The following is a 17,107-nucleotide window of genomic DNA, read 5'->3' as shown; positions in this document are numbered from 1 at the left end:
ATGAAGAAATTAATAGTGTCGAGGTGTAAAAACAAAGGGTTACAAGGGGTAGACTGGAAGCGTTTAACAAATAATGGTAAACAAGGTGAGTGGCACATGGGCTTTCAGCCTGGGATGTTACATTTACACAGAAAACAACTTTAAAATTAAAGACCTAAAATGGTCTATAAAAAAATGAAATATGAGAATTGCAAGCATGGGCTAAATAACAAAATTAGTGCTTCAATCAATGATTTTGCTTAATAATGCTGTTTTGACGAAAGTGAATAAAATTATTATTTGATTTTGATTTGATTTGGAAATTCATTTCAAACATGTAAAAAAAGAAAAATGATCATACAAACAAGAGGAAACAGAAAAGTAATATTCACAGGCAAGGAAAAGCAGAAAGCAAAAGAAATTTTCAAACACTTGATGACTTGGTTTACATATTCAAAAAAGAGTGAGAAGAAGTACAAATTTATTTAATCCCAACCCTTCTCCATAGATTATTCAACCAGCTTCCTTACTGATCCAAACCTGTAATGCAATTAATTTTCCTAAACTGCTCTTAATGTATTTACCTTTCATCTTTGTTATACAAAATATATAAAGCCATTACTGATATAATATCTATAAAAAATATTAATTAATTATTTACATATTTACATCAATCAAACATGCAAATTCATTACTTACACATTCATCTTAATCATATTGACCAGTTGTTATGTGGCAATTACCTCTCACCCACTCTGTAAGGCAAGAACCTGGTGGATGTTCAAATCAAGGATCAACTCCTTACAGAACCTTATCATTGGAAAAAGGTAAAATAAATAAAAATCCCAAACCCACAATTGGGCCAAATGTAAAATTTATGGCATCTTCAGGGTAACCTGATAGGTTGCCACTAAGTGTTGGCCCACTCCTATGGGTCCAGAACACACTGGGTACGGGTTATGCTGAAGATGTGGGCCTGTCTCAGGCCATACCCTTGACTGACATCGACAGGGACACATCCATGGCGATAGAGGCTGAGCAGCTGGAAAAGTGGGCTACATCCAATAACAATAACTGTTAAATGGAAAAAAATCTGTGGAGCTGAGAATCCTTTTCGCCAGAAACCCACCCCAACCTGCCCCTCTCTTCTTTGGTGGACAGGAAGTCCCCTTTGTAACCACTACCAAATATCTGGGTTTCCACCTGGACTCTGATCTCAGCAGCAGCACCCACATAGAGGAGGCAGTGAGAAAAGCATCAAAACACCTGCACTTCCTGGCTGTCCAAGCCAGACATGACCTACCCTGTGGGGACCTTGTTACCATCTACACCACCTTGGTCAGGCCATGTCTGGAGTATGGGAGTGTCCTCCTGGTAGGATGCAACAAGAAGCAGGGAGTACAGCTGGAAAGGGTCCTCAAAATGATCTCCAGGGGCCAGTTCCCCCAGCCACAACTCCCTCCAGAGCAGGAGAGAATAGGCTGCCATTCAGCTCATCAAAGATATGACTGACACACAACACCCTCTCCATAACCTACTTCAACAAAAAAGAGCTGAGAAAATCCATCGGGTGCTGCGAAACAGAAACACCTACACTGAACTCCGGGCCAGAACCAGCAGAGTAAGGACAGCAACCCTCTGCACTGCAATAAGACTTCAACTATTCAAGATAATATGGATAGTACAATATATACCCATGCCATAGTTTTTTTTATAGTTTTTTTTGTGTGTGTGTGCTTGTGTAACTTGTGTGTGTGCGCATGTGTGTGTGAGCATTAATTTCTCCTTTTTTCATATGATGCACTTTGTAAATTCTGCTTTTATTTAATTTTTAACTGTGAGCATGAATAAATAAACTCAAACTCAACATCACATATAACATTTTGAACCTTTGCCTACATTTATCAGGTCACCTCAGTTAAGTCCCTGAGGGTTCAAGGTTCAAAGTATTAGGGGGACATTGGGATTAGGTGTAAATGTCCAGTATCAAACAACAGTGTCTTGACAAATGCATTCAATGACACACAGTTGTAATTGTGCATTTTGTCCTGAGGAGGGTGGTGTAGTGCAGCACTTCACACCAGAGGACACAACAAGAAGTAAGCAAGCTCTGAATCAAACCTTGGGCCAAGTGCAGCATTCCTTTTCATTTACAAGAAGGGAGATGACATAGTCGGTTACACAAGAGAACAGGGAGGCATTTAGTTAAACAAATCAGCAATGTGGCAATAACAATACATCGCTACACAGCTACTAACCTTGTTTTCCATTCATCGCTTGTTTTGCTGCGATTTTTCCGTGCCATTCTCTGTTTCTCCTCAAGTCTCTTCTTCTCTGCACTTGCCAAATCTAGGAAAGACATGGATACAGGAACTTGAATAACACCAGCAGTGGTGTCTAAGCATGGTATCTAAGGTGGTGTGACATAATGGAGACTAAAATTCAGGTCATACACAGTACCTATGTCGCCATTCTCCATGGCGCGAATGTCAGGTCTGAGGCGACTGTCTGTTGGGGGAATAACTCCCTCCATGCTCTTCTCATGCTCATTTAGGTGCATGGCGAATGTGGAGAATGCATAGAACTGACAAAAAGAGAATTAAATTAACAAAAAAATTAATTGTCATAGAGGACTAGAAGCAAAGTAGTAACAAAATACCTCATCTTAAAGGAGCTATTTGTAATTTCTAGCTATCCTGTCCAACGGAATGGGGCGGATTTCACCCTTTAAATGTTGGCCTACTTCTGTGACCATACAACCACAGTTAACAGTCATTATTCATAAAGGCAGCTCATGACTGACAGAAGTGCAAGAATACAGCTGGTCAAAATTAGGCTGCCATCTTAGGATCTTCACGTGTGGTGTTTGCATAATTTACTTTGTAGCTTATTTTTAGCTCTGTTTTAGCAACAGTAAAAAGAAAACAGTCAAAACGGAAACGGAAAATTTATCGTGATCTGTAAGTCTACAGTTTATGTTATTATTAGTTACACTAAAAATATGTTTTCGGTAAATAGCCAACATTAGATGTTACTTACTAGTCTGAAAGAAATGTTGCGAGTTCTGCATCAAACTATATCTTCTTACTCCCCAAGAGCTGTCTCCAGCGTTGAAAAGTCACACCAATATTTATTCTAGTTTTGCAGCTTGTGACGGAGATAACGGTTATTTTCCCGGAGCTTCTGCCATTGTTGTTTTTTTTACACACTAACTAATTCTGTAGCTGTGTTCAAAACCGTTCCCTATCATGGATATAGTGCACTACACAGTGTGTCCGCCATGTCAGCGGTTTTGTGTCATGTCATTTGTTTTTTATTCACTGATAATGTTTTTGTTGTTGTTGTCTTTAATCGCAGTATTTTTCATTTGTTTTTTTAATGCCTCATCTGTATATGAGTGATTATGTTATGATCATGTGGCAGCATAAAAAAACTCGGGGTTCAACACAAGTAGATAGTAACAGCACCAAAATGAGATCTGCTTTTAAGGGACTGCCAGTAGGTCTGGACTATGGGGCAGGATAGGTGTGACGTTTGCATGGCATGTTATGCGTGCTACCCACTGCAGGAGAGTTAAAAGGCAGCTAGCAGCTACCTTTAAAGAGGAACAATAGCAAACAAAAATAACGCTAAAGTTTGGGAGCTCCTTACCCTGCGAGCAGAGAGCGAGTTCAGTTGCCATATAACAGGGATGGTAAATGATTGTCATTGCCAAGGATTATGCCATTGTTATTATTTAGAAAAGGCTGCAAGTGCACATTATATGTTATAAATCACACTGCTGGCAGATGTGTTAATTTTCAAACTTTTTGCTTGAGTGATGCTGTATAAAATCACACACTGGAGTGGCATGAAGCCACCATTGTTTAGTTCTGTGTAATACTGCAAAGGCAGCATAAAGAAAGGACTTCATAGCAGCCCTTATTCTTTATTATTCTTCTTCCACCCCCGTTGTCCTCTCATACCTTGGCTGAGTTGTCTGGTCGTGGCGTTATCTTCCAGATGAGCTCACTACCTGGGATGACCTGCACTGTCTCAGCATCAGGTGGAGGCATCTCCTCTGGCTCCTCATCCACACTGCTCTGGGGCCACAGAGATACACAAACAGAGGTTAAACCTGAACTAAAGGGAGGCAGGACACAGGTGACTTTGAAAGCAGCAAAATATAATACCTGTTTATTGCCCTTTTTTTCATCTGAATTCTTCTTGTCACTTTTTTTGTGGGCATCGAAGGCAGCAGGGTCTACTGTGTAAAGGCATTCAGTCCATTTGCCATATATTGCACACAGTTTTTTTTTGCTGCAAATATACATACATACAAGAACAACTGTTAATAAAACACAGCTTTTAAAAGCCTTTGGTATTTGATCTATAATCAGAATACATAGAGAAAATAAGGCATGTGGCAAACCAATCGGTTATTCCATAGCCATTACATTACGCAATCAACATACACTTCAAAATGATTAGGTAAAGAAAGAAACTTGTTTATTTCCCCTTCAAACATCAGATGAGTAATAAAAAAAAATGGTAATAAAATGAAAAAGATACCTTTTATCAAGGATGTATCCTTCCACTTTATGTAGCTCTTTTCCAAAGAGGCCACAGGGCTTGAACGTCATGCTGCATCTCTCTCCGGTCCTGCCACAGAATGACAGACTCTTTACTAATTCTCTTTCACGATTCTCCTTCTGCGAGCTGAGCCTTTCAAACATTAATTATCCTGCTCTTCTATTCAAATGGCAACTGTCCCAGTTCTGCTCCCATGATCAATAAACTGAATCTCAAAGTAGATCAACACCCCACTGCAGAGCACGGAAAGATAGAAATTCACGCACCCAAGTCTCTGTGCATGCAAATTAACCAGGCGAGAATGCATTTGCAGACAAACAGACACAGAGTAGAAACAAAGAGAAGGCAATTTCTGTTACTTGTGATTGATCACTTCCACGCTGCCGTACTGTTCAATCCAAAGCTGACCAACAATGATGTTGTGGACACAGCAGGTGGGGTTTGTCCAGGTGTAGGCTTCATTATACCTGCAGAGGCAAAGGAGAATAAAGGTAAACACAAAGGAAGACACATCTTCAAAAGGAAATCAAATCAGACTTGCAAAGAAGTTTAGAGTATGCACTTACTTGGGCAGCTCCAGCGTCATGACTCCTTTGGGCTCAGCTTCTATGCTCTTTCCCCAAAACTTGAGTTTGGGGTAGATGGAGCCATGGAAGACAAAATCCTCATTGAGGCCCTCAGCATGAAAGGCACTGACCGGAGGGTGATGGCTTACTTGCTCTGACACCCACCTAAATCCTGAATCATCTCTGATGGAAAACAGGGACATGTTTGGTACTGCATTATGGGATAAACCTTCAATAAATGTAAAATGTTATGTGTTTAAGTGTGTTCATAAAACACATTTGTGCATTAGAAGGTACTGTCAGTACACTGTTTTACCTGATGAGCTCATAGGTCTCCCCCAGCAGTGGGTTGAAGGGTTTCCCAGTCCTCTCCCACTGAGATGCTACAGCTGACACAGCAAATGCTGCAACACACTACAGAGCATCGACTCATTATAACCAAATTATGGACAACTAATTCAAAATTAGATAATGACAGAGTCCCATTATAGCATGCTGCTGTTTTATGCAAAGAGACAATGACAGCACAAAATTAAACACAGGTATTCAGTATTTAATGAAAGGCTGGAAAGTAACTATAGAATTATTTGACTTAAATCAAATAAATAACAGGACACTGAATGAGAAGTAACAAATGACATATCACTACTAGATTTATTGTTCTTTTTAATTCAAGAAAGTAAACTTGGACGTTGTTGTACCTTCATCCTCTCAACGGAGTCTGTTGTGGCATTGGCCTGCTGGATAAGGTAGGTGTGCTCCATGTATTCTGTTAACCGCTGGAGGAAACTCAGAGGCTCATTAAATATCACAGGCATGGCAATCTTTGACAACTCCTGAAAAAGATGTTGGAGAAGATGCAAGAAACTGTGAAAACAAAGACATTTGGGGGATAGACTTTTTACATTTCTACTCTATGATTCATGTTTCTTAGGCACAGCTCTAAAATCTAATACAACAGAGCTAAATCCCATCTTTGTGGGAAATATTAACAAGTATAAATAATGACATGTTTCGCTACAGTTTAATTCCCATAAAATGGGGAGCAGAGTGCGATGTGATTCTACTTGTTTCCTTTAAAACAGAAGGCTAAGGAGAGACTAGAGCTAGCTGCACTAATGGTGCAAACACAGCAACAGTACTGACGGAGCTAACAGTGCTAATGGGGGTTAGTGAAGGGTGCAAGTTTTTTTTTCATCCTCACCCTTACCATCTCACTCTTTTTGCCTAAACCTTAGGAATCCAACCATAAAAGACTATGAGTACAATTTACATTCATGTCCATGAAAACATGGATGCTTTACACACATCCTCCCCCTGACCGCACCGAAGATCCATATAATCAGCACATTTTCAATGTGGACACCCAAGATCAGTGTTGTCAATTCAGTATCCAACCAAATGTCTCTCCAGTGTCAGTGATAGTATAAATTGTCATAAAAAAGTAAAGTCATAGTATAAAGTATGTCTTAAAACCTATTCAAAAGTCAAAGTATCTTATGTCATGAAAAAGTCTCAAGAATAAGATAGAAAAGGTAACAGTAACCCTGACCTTTGGTCTATGACCACCAAAATTTTATCAGTTCATCCTTCAGTCCAAATAGATGTTTGTGCCAAATTTGAAGAAATTCCCTCAAGGCGATGTATTATTGCTTTTGCATTCTGTTCTTGTATCTCTATAAGTTCTATTCATGTTAGTGTTTTTCATTATTTTGTTTTCTCTATTTTGCTTCTGTATGTTTTATGTTTTCCACAGGAAAGTTTAACCAACCGCCGGCAGCCATTTTGAAAAATGGTCAACATAAACCCCGCCAGATCCCGCTACTGCATGGCCCTTTGAACCACTACAGGTACTGGCAACGGTGAATTCAAACCCACAATTCTCGGCCAATCATGGCCATTCTTGGGATCCTCCACTTCTTTTGGTGCATTTAACCTTTTCAATCGGCTGTTGACTTCAAAGTTGAACCAGTCCATTGACACCTTATTGCCACAGTGAATTTCACCACGCCACTGAGCACCCTTTGCACTAGGACCTTTATCTCTGGGTGCATTCAACCTAATGGATTTATGTATACTGGTGTAATCATTCTCAACTGTCACAGCTCAATTTAATGTATTTTTCCATCTTTTCCAACATTCATGCTGACATGCAAAAACATATGTAATGCGGTGGTTTACAACATATGAAAAAAGGTGTAGTGAAAAAAGACATTATAATAATTAACATTATTATAATCCAACAAATACACGAATGCACTCTTCAAAGCAACTTATGCATATCTCATGTGTGACTGTATATCTATGTCTGCCTACTGAACTGTGTAAGCGTGAATCATTAGCCACACTTAATTGGGGAATAAAACATTAATAGACATTATTAAATGTAATTAAATCCAGGCAGGGGCTGAGTGAGGACTGAGATCCCTAAGGACTCCAAGACACTGATATTAATGACTATATTCCTAAAACCTAAGTTGAGGAGGAAGTACAAAAACTAATTTATAAAAATTAACTAACTTTAAGTCTTCAACAAACCCACCATATTGCATGTCAACTTTCATTTTCCCCAAATGATTACTCAAGGCACAATAAATAAAGAACGAATCTGTCTGAGAATAGTCTCATCTCACCATGCCAATGCATTTTTTCAGGATACTCCAGATGCTGACATCATTCCTGGAGAACATGGGAGCCGGTAAAGATGTTCTGTGGGGCAGCAGTATAAGGTGAGCGGGAAACAATGAGAGAGAATTACAATAATAAAAATGATTTCCATTAGCACCCAAATAAATGCAAAAATATCCACTGGCATGTATACACATTTTAAACTTTCTCAAAGGTGAGATCATTTGATTGTTTGTTTTGCGTCAGGTCTGCAATTTATAGCGGATAAACACTGATGCCTGAGGGCACGTCATCTGGTCTCCTTAACACTTAAACTGATTTACCTCTCCAATATGGCACTGAGCACAAATCCAGTACCTACAAGTATTGGAAAAACCACACATTAAAACAATTATTGTCTACTGCATGCCAAGGGCTTATACCATTTAAAAGCTGCAGAATAGAAAACATAGCATGAATCACCACTTGGGAACAAAGTCATCTGACACCTTTGAGTTAATGAGCCTTTAGTTTGTCGGGTGAAGCCTCATGCAATACCCATGAATGGATGTTCGACCATGTTGGTGTTTGTGTGTGTTGGTTTTCAAGACTGGTAATAAGATGCACTCTTTAAATTAGTAATTTTGCATATGAAGCTTGACTCAAAAACCCTTCTCATTGAGTTATGACTGGACTGTCTTTTGTCTTCAGTTTTACACAGGCAGATACTTTCCTACTCCCTCTCAAACTCTACCTTTGCTGCTTGACTAAACCTAGTCTGTTTTATGACTGAGTTCACCTTACAACCTTGCTAACAACTGTAGTTTGTGGACTTTGACAGGTATGCCTGCTGAAGGCAGATGGTGTCCTTGTTTAAATTTGAGTACTGAAGCAACTACACAAATAAAAGCCATTACTTCAGCTAAATAAACAGAGAGGCAGGGGGTGGGGGTGTTGCTCCATCTGTAGGATGAGCAGCGCAGTGATGAATGGCATGCTATACTTATGGCCTAGTTTGTGTTCCACAAGCCTGAGCCCCAAAATTTAGTTTTACAAGGAGGATATCTTTCATTGGACTGAAACTTTATAATGAGATAAGAGCCTGGCAATATATTGATTTCATAACAATATCGTAATATGAGATTAGATATCATCTTAGATTTCAGCTATCATTAGCATTGTGTTTTAAAGGCTGCATTGCACTAATGTGATGTAATTTTCTGAACTTTCCAGACTGTTGTAGCTGTTCTATTTTTTTTACCTTAACAACTTAGTCATTTTATCCACATTACTACTGAATATTTTGAAAAAAAAATCCATTTTGTAGATATTTTTAAAAGCACCAACAGTCAACCATGAAATACTGTTACAATATTAATATTAAGATATTTGTCAAAAATGTATCTATTACTGTACTTGTACATGTCTAAAGATTCATGGGACGTGTAGTTGTTAAGCACAAAATCCATATTTACCAACAAAGTTTATCCACTTAGATGGGAATATGGACAGAAATCCTCAATTTCATGTTTCAGTTTTTCTAAAATATAAACTGCGTTATCCAGCAGTCTTAAAATCATTATTATTGCAAACATAAAAATATGACATCTACACTGCTGGACAATTGCGGTATTAAAGGACTAGTATATACGTTTTAGTGGCATCAAGTGGTGAGGTTGCAGAACTGACGTTACTCCCTGTGCCAAGCATGTAGGAGAACTATGGTGGCTGACGCAAAACGCGAATGGCTTGATTCAGAGTCAGTGTTTGTCTGTTCTGGGCTACTGTAGAGCAACACGGCAGACTCTGCGAAAGAGGACCCGCTCTGTATGTAGATATAAATGGCTCATTCTAAGTTAACTAAAACAAAGCAATTCCTATTTTCAGGTGAATATTCACTAATGAAAATATAGTTCTTAATATTACACACCATTTCAACTATTAGATACCTCTAAATCCTACATACTGGACCTTTAAGTCAAAGATTCTCTTTTTTTTTTTTTTTAGAGAGAATTTATGGTGAGGTGCCATGATATAAATGTAAAGAGTGAGAGAAATGTTAACTACACCTAGGCCTATCTACAGGCACCCAGGCATATATGCATCTTTGAATGACAGGAGTAATTCCAAATAAACAAAAACCCCATAAATCTTTAATGCACAACACACACACACAAGCCTACACATACGCACACAGAGCTAGCCAGCCAGCCAGTCCCCTTTCCTCCAACTCCTGCTTTGAGCCAGCACATGCTGAATTATTCATGGATCACTTGTTGGATTAAGGAAGAGAGGCCAAGCCAGAATCAGCATCCACGGAAATGAAAGAGATTGTCAGATGTTCACTGAAAAAAACCCAACAACTCACGACCACAGAGCGCTATGCTGATTATTCGCTTGAGAGTTGGATCTGTCAGGAAAAACAAAACAGGCTATTCTCTGTGGATTGGGTGCTCAAACAAAAACACCTGACTACAGAAACAGACCGGCATGGAAAGATGGTATTCCATTACACCAACTCTACCTTTTACTGGCCTATCTTATTGCCAACTGAGGTCTGCAACCTGTCACCAGGCACGCATACTAAAATGTCACGTGCACAATGTTTATTTTAAATGCTCAGCTATGACAAGTAAAATATTACTAGATCCTGCCAGCTGTGATAATTTTGATAAGCGAAGCGTTGCACATAATAAACAGTGAACAGGCTGTCTAATGAACACTCAGCATGGCTGATGTTACATTTCCACTCGTCCTTTTTCCATCGTTTGCGCCAACAAACAAGCATGACATCATAACTGGAGCATGTCCCACCTGTGCTTCTTGACTCCATTGTGCTGGGTGGGTTGGTTGCCATGGTTACCTTCCCCCGACATTCCGGTAGGCCCCCTGAGTGCGTTGGGATGGCGAAGGCTGCTGAGAAAGGGGGTGTCTCTCCCCTCGTCCTCTTCACAGGAGTGACTGGCCACAGACAGGAAGCCGCTCACCGAGAGCTCCGACTCCGACTCTGTGGGATGATGAGAGGGGGCAGATGCCAGGTCATGCCAAACACTCGTACAGGAACATACAGGTTAAAGTGACCTGCTCACAAAGCTGCAGCCGGAACTTTCCGCAAATAAGCACTTGTGCTCCAGTTCCTCTCTAACTTCCCCCTCCCTGCTGCCTGCCTAACCCCACCTGAGGATTGTGTTCCAATGAGAGGCCACACAGAGGCTTCATTTCCTCCAACATTGTTTGCTCTGTGCTTGCTGGATGCTACTCCTCCCCCGTCAATGACATTACAGGTACTGTCCATACTCTACACAAAGAGAGGTGGAGAATAGTGTGTGTACAGTATGATGGAGGACTTTATATGCTAGACTGAGTTATTAGAGCTTATTGTGAGTACTTGCATACAGAAAAACGCACTGTGTATAGAGTTTAAGGTGGCAGCAAATTCAACACAGCTTCATAAGTAAAGGTGTTACATATCATATAATTCAACATAATAATGGTATCATTTTAATATCAGAAAAAGTTATGTGGCGATAATGGAAATATCTCGACTTGCTGGTGTTATGAGATACTGTTAGGCACAGCAACAACAAGCATAGATGAAATCAAATTGCTACAGTCTCCATGGTGGAGGAGTTGACTTCCAAAAAGGGGATGGACTTGAGTACTATGGAATCAGTGGCATTGTTAGGCCTGGGAGTCCCAAATGTTTTATGAACAGCCAAATGAATTAGTAATATAACTGAAGGCAAACTCTGACGTATAAAAATATAACACTTTTTTTGTTGCAGATATATGTTCTTGAAATTAATGAAAAAATATATTTTTCATTATTTTGTTACATCATCAAGAGTATCATTATTGCAATAATACCCTAAAATATCCTGGTATAAAGTTAAGGCCATATGGCCAACCCCTATTCATAAGCATCCTCTATACAAACAAAAGCACATGACTGGGTTTAACACACCCGCCTCAGCATGTGAAAACTCTCATGTATATGCTGCGCACAGTTAAGAGCCTATGGGCAGAGTGTCTCTGGCTAGTAGATATCTCAGAGCTATCTCTGAATTATGCAGTGATTCCTGAGAAAGATTGGCCCATAGTGCACTACCATGTTGTAGAAGGAAGTCTTGTGTAAATAATCATCATGGCGAGGGTTTTGTGTATACAAAGAAGCAAACTTTGTACAGTTCAGTTTACCACTGTAAACTGTACTGTACTGTACATCGTTAACACACAGAGCAGAAAACACTGTCAAATAAACTCTTTTAACTACTGATGAATTGAAGCTGTCAGGGCATCAGGCTAGTCACTATCTAATTACCCTTCAGCATAAGAGAAGAGGACATTGGCATCAATGTCTGGACAATCTCTGAGATAGACAGAGTGCCAAAGGAATGTCATTGGGCATGCACGCATGCGTGCACGCACATGCAGCGCATGCACACGCACGCATGCATGCACGCACGCACACACACACACACACACACACACACACACACACACACACACACACAGTAATGCTGTATTGTTTAAGTATGCTTAATATACTCAAAGTGAAGTGACAATTGAAAACTGTGAAGCAGTTAGATACAATAACAACATGCACCGCTGGAAGTATGTAAATACAGGATACGATTCTTATAAAGATGCCCTGTGTCGCTTTCTTGTAAACAAAGTTACGTTCACATCCAGTGTTACTTGCAATTAATTTTTTATCCCTAAGGCCTGGGAAACCTGATAAATGTCTTTCTCATATGAAATTAACAACACTATTTTTAAATTGAGAATCGTTTGCATTCATGTTTGCAAGCTTTAAATCTTCTTCACTGCTTCTTTGTGCTTCACTACCACACTGCCAAAAACTGTCAAACAGCAGAATAGTGTAAAACCAACAGCAGGAATGTGCGTTGTTGTTGCCTGCACGCTCCTACACATGGATGACGCAAACAGGCTCCATGAACAGCGCATTTAAAGGGTAAACTTATGTACTTTGCAAATTGGACCTTATGTTTCCACGTTTTGTTTCTAAGTGACTGATGGAGACCATAATTTCCAAAATTGGTCCAGTACTAAGAGAGAGCACTGCAGCTAGCAGTAACGTTATGGGCAATTGTGCACCCTCAATTTACATCCGCTAAAAGTGCTTGTTTTTGTCACTGACAGGGTCAGATTGTTATTATGAGTGTCTGAAAACAATATGGCAATGATCTCTTCAGAGATAGACCTTTCAGTTTAAGAGCAGGAGTCCTTTCTGTTGCAACAGAAAAGGCCAGACACACCATTGCCAAACTCAGCAGACTTTGTTCATATAAACAGCAATTTTATCATTGTAACACATACTTCATTCAAAAACAACATAAAAAATAAAATAAAACCAACAAAAAACATTGTGGTTGTCTTTTTATTGTTCCAACAATTACCAACTCCAGCTTGGCTGAAATAAACCCAGCTAAATGTGAATATATGCTGACACAATATACACTAAAATTACTGTTTATTTAAATTGAGTGTGATGGTTTTGCCTATAGCACCCCACGGCTGTTCCTGGTTAAACAAAAAACATATTGCTCTTTCAAAAAAAGGTCTGTCTCTGTAGTGATTTTATTCAGTAAAGTCAGAAACTTATCATAATGATATGAACATGTCAGCTGCAAAACCAAGCACTTTTAGTGAATGTTAATAGACAATGCACAAATGCACCAAGAGGTTACACAGCTCCTGTTTTGCCACTGACAGCTGCAGCAGTGTCGCTCAGTATTATTTTAACTGCAACATTAGTGAAAGCAGGGACTTGCCCAGGAAGAAAATGCTTCAGATAATTCCCAATTAGTCCTAATTTGTCTAATTACAACCTGGCCAAGACAGTGTATGAAAACATGTATTGCACTATTCTTGTGTAACCCCTGTAGTATCAACTTCTTGATTACTTCACTAATCCTCCACCTAGAGCATGCTGACCTGATACAGCATCATAGAAGTCATCTCCAGTGAGGGTACTGAGGCTAGACGACCTGCTTCTCCCACACAGGGACTGCTTGAGTTCGTGGTGTTCTGTTGCCAAAGTCTGCAGAGCCTCTGTAAGAGCTTTGTTCTTCTCCACCTCCTGCTCTAACTTCAAGCTCCACACCTGCAAACACAGGACAATAAGACGTGTAAAACATACAGCAGAGACAAGGTTTAATTAATGAAGACAGTTTTCTCATGTATACTGAGATTGACCATAAAGACAGAATGGAAAATCTAGCAAATCTGAGATTTACTGATGGTTTGACTGATATGAGGGTAATGATCTGCTTCTGTAGCTGCCACAGCGAGTGTGTCTTTGTGGTTCTGATGGCAGGTCATTGTTCTAACCCTGCCCACATATCTGGTTTCCTCCAGTCGGAACCAAATACCCCAGTCTCTGGCAGCTCTGTAGCCTGGGATTGAGTGTCTCTTCAGGGCAACCTGAGCCAGGCCACTGTGGGACAGGCAAGATCAGTGTTTCCTATTGTCTGATGCTGCTTTTGTGTATCCTTTATTAACTTAAGACAAGAAAGAAAACTTACCAAAAATCCTGAAATTCTGTCGAAAATGTCATACAATAAGATAATGGCTATAACGGCACATTGAAACAGCAAATTAAAAATTTAACAGGACATTTTTATGAATTTAATTCATTCCCTAGTACGATAAACTGACATGAAAGGATTTATAAAGCAACGCAAGTGCACTGAGGATAAAAATGCTGCTCATAAAAATGGAGCATAGCCTCCACAAGTAAAAAAAAAAAAAAACCCCTCCAGAGTCACCTTGAGGAAGGCGGCGGAGAGAAACAGGGGCTTGTAAATCAAACTGTAAATCTGAGACTGCAAAGCAGGACCAGCGTCTTCTATTGAAGAAGAAAAGTTCATCCTCATCATTTACACAGCCTGAAGTATTTTCAGTTGTGTGCACAGTTGTGCACAAAGAAACACCTCACTGACACCTGCTGATGTGCTCAGGGTGGGTTATAATTCTTGCCTGTGTGTCATGAATGTCCTTTTCAGATATGTGGCCATAACCATTATGGGAACAATATTTTAGAGATCACCATGGAGATTTAATGCAATCAACAAGGTCAAAAAGATAATTTCAGGTAAATTCTTCTATGAGATGCTCATGATCTGTGATTTTGACACCAATTTTTAAAAGCATAAGATATAAAAAAATTAATATACAGTAAAGAGATAATGACCCCAAGAGACTGTAAGCAGCTCCAACATTATTCAGGGAACATAAACTGCTTCCAACTCTTGTGCGGTGGAGATCAGCCACGCATGATGGATGAGGCACTGAGAAACATTGAGTGACATAGTCACCACTTTGCTGATTGTTTTCTCTCTGATCAGCAAACTTCAAGGATGCTGATCAAGCCTTTGGTAATGAATATTGATCGATTTCAATCCACGTATAATCGATCTGAGCACCCTAATACCAGCAAAAGGTTTATTATGTATATACATTACCGAAATACATAATGTAAATTTGATTTTCTTTTGTGCCTAAGACTTTGACTCAGCAAAACGCCATAATACATACAGTGCAGAAAGGTGAGAATGACTCATGTGCAACAATATGCAGATCGTAAATCTGCAACACAGTGCAATAAAACACCTTAGGTCAGAACATTTCAAGCTAAATTAAGTTTATCAAAGCTGAAGCATTCATGAGCTTACTACACATCACCCTATGTCTACAAATACACACATCTGATGTAACCAAAACCTCACAAAAAGATGTCCATGAGCACTTTGTATAGACCTTGTATACTTGAATCTACAGACTGACTTCACATAGACATGTTAACTGTGATAGAAGCTCATTAAAAGCTTAACTAAAACAAAACTAAATGCTAAAGTATGTGGAAAAAAACTCAGTTAATTAAAGGTCCAGTGTGTAGGATTTAGTGGTATCTTGCAGTGAGCTTGCAGAACAAAAACTTCTAGCGTGTGCAAACCATGTAGGAGAACGGCGGTAGCAGACGCAAAATGCTAATGGCCCGAGTTAGAGCCAGGGTTTGGTTTGTCCATTCTGTGTTACTGTAGATAGCCGACTCCATGGAAGAGGAACTGCTCTGTACATCGATATAAACATCTTATTCTAAGGTAATGACAACACAAGGGGCCAAATGCATAAGCGATGCGTAAGCATAAACACAAAAGGAGGGATGTGTGGTGAGAATGTGCACACCTCAAGCATTCTGCAGGACAGATGTACACAAGGTTTTAGCTGAAATAGCTGCAGTGGATATAAGGACGAGATTGTATACAAGTTGAGAGATGGGTTTTTAGACTGTATTCCAATTTCACCGCTTGTATTATTAGGCTATTTTTGCAGCTTACAAAGTGTTCTATACTAAGACTGAAACTTGTAAAAACAACTACAACAACTCATAAGCAGCTTCTTTCACATAAGTTCCAACAGCTGTCTGGCAAATACAGTCAAAGACAAACATTACACCTTCACTGGTGGCATCACACTAACTATGCTGTATATTTAACCCCTCTACAGTAGGTAATGCACTGTGTGGACAGAAATACAGTATCTGTTTAGATGTTCAGATTCTATTTAGTGATGTTTAAATTTCAATTGAGAAACCCTCCAACTAAAAGATCTGTCCTTCAATACTAAACTAGAGGAACTCTAAGAAAATGAATTGGCAAGTTAATGCTAAGAAAAACATCCATCTAGTGAAATGCAGCATTATCCTAATGTTCTAAAATGTTTGTGTAAATCCACCAGTTTGCCAAAAAGAATATGAATATGCTTCCAATCAGCAACAGCAAAAACACATCGTGACTCTGGATAATGAGACCAACTACACATATCAAATGTGTGCCAAAAAGAATGTCCTTGCATGTCCCCAATTAATTCAAGCCTCTTTTCAAAAATAATGGGTAAAGTAAAAGAGCTCGCTCTTTAGGAGGCTGTTATTACCTGTCCCAGGGACTTGGCTTGAGAGCCCATCCAGGAATGAAACACTTTGTTGTGTAACTATCCCAGCCAGCTCTTTCACTCTCTCAGCATCCTCTCGCCTGAGCACAAACAGCGCTATTTTAAGCCCTGCTGAGGCTGTGTACAGTAGCTGTTGCTGGAGCCTGGGAGGGAAGCTTCTCCTTGGCCAACAACCCAAAGGGTAGTGCTTTTACTTTGTTCTGAAATTTGCTTTCTCTGCTAAGGGGGAAGCAAATCTCAGAGGCAAACTCATTATAGCTCTATATAGTGCTGCACTCTGCAATAACTGTATTTGTTTATCAAACTGCACATGACTATATGATGGCTGGGAGCTAAGGAACTAAAAATGATTTTATTCAGTTATGAGGGGTGTACCTGTGCAGCAAAACAATGCAGTTACCAATTAA

General features: G+C 39.5%; 1 protein-coding gene across 1 annotated transcript in view; it reads right to left on the bottom strand.

Annotated features, from left to right (window-relative positions):
• LOC121951385 (oxysterol-binding protein-related protein 1-like) overlaps window positions 1-17,107 on the bottom strand; it is a 34,672-nt gene that overhangs the window by 1,751 nt on the left and 15,814 nt on the right. The window contains exons 16-27 of the mRNA XM_042497685.1: window positions 13,683-13,851; window positions 10,539-10,731; window positions 7,751-7,826; window positions 5,819-5,953; window positions 5,434-5,531; window positions 5,118-5,300; window positions 4,911-5,018; window positions 4,531-4,620; window positions 4,152-4,278; window positions 3,945-4,061; window positions 2,440-2,563; window positions 2,238-2,328 (exon numbers count right to left, since the gene is read on the bottom strand). Coding sequence (XP_042353619.1) covers window positions 2,238-2,328; window positions 2,440-2,563; window positions 3,945-4,061; window positions 4,152-4,278; window positions 4,531-4,620; window positions 4,911-5,018; window positions 5,118-5,300; window positions 5,434-5,531; window positions 5,819-5,953; window positions 7,751-7,826; window positions 10,539-10,731; window positions 13,683-13,851 — 1,511 coding nt within the window. The remainder of the gene's footprint in view (window positions 1-2,237; window positions 2,329-2,439; window positions 2,564-3,944; window positions 4,062-4,151; window positions 4,279-4,530; window positions 4,621-4,910; window positions 5,019-5,117; window positions 5,301-5,433; window positions 5,532-5,818; window positions 5,954-7,750; window positions 7,827-10,538; window positions 10,732-13,682; window positions 13,852-17,107) is intronic.

This window comes from Plectropomus leopardus, chromosome 12 (assembly GCF_008729295.1).
Source record: "Plectropomus leopardus isolate mb chromosome 12, YSFRI_Pleo_2.0, whole genome shotgun sequence".
NCBI classification, from domain to species: Eukaryota; Metazoa; Chordata; class Actinopteri; order Perciformes; family Serranidae; genus Plectropomus; species Plectropomus leopardus.
The sequence above is the reverse complement of the archived record's forward strand: the minus strand, read 5'-3'. Positions and strand labels throughout refer to the sequence as shown.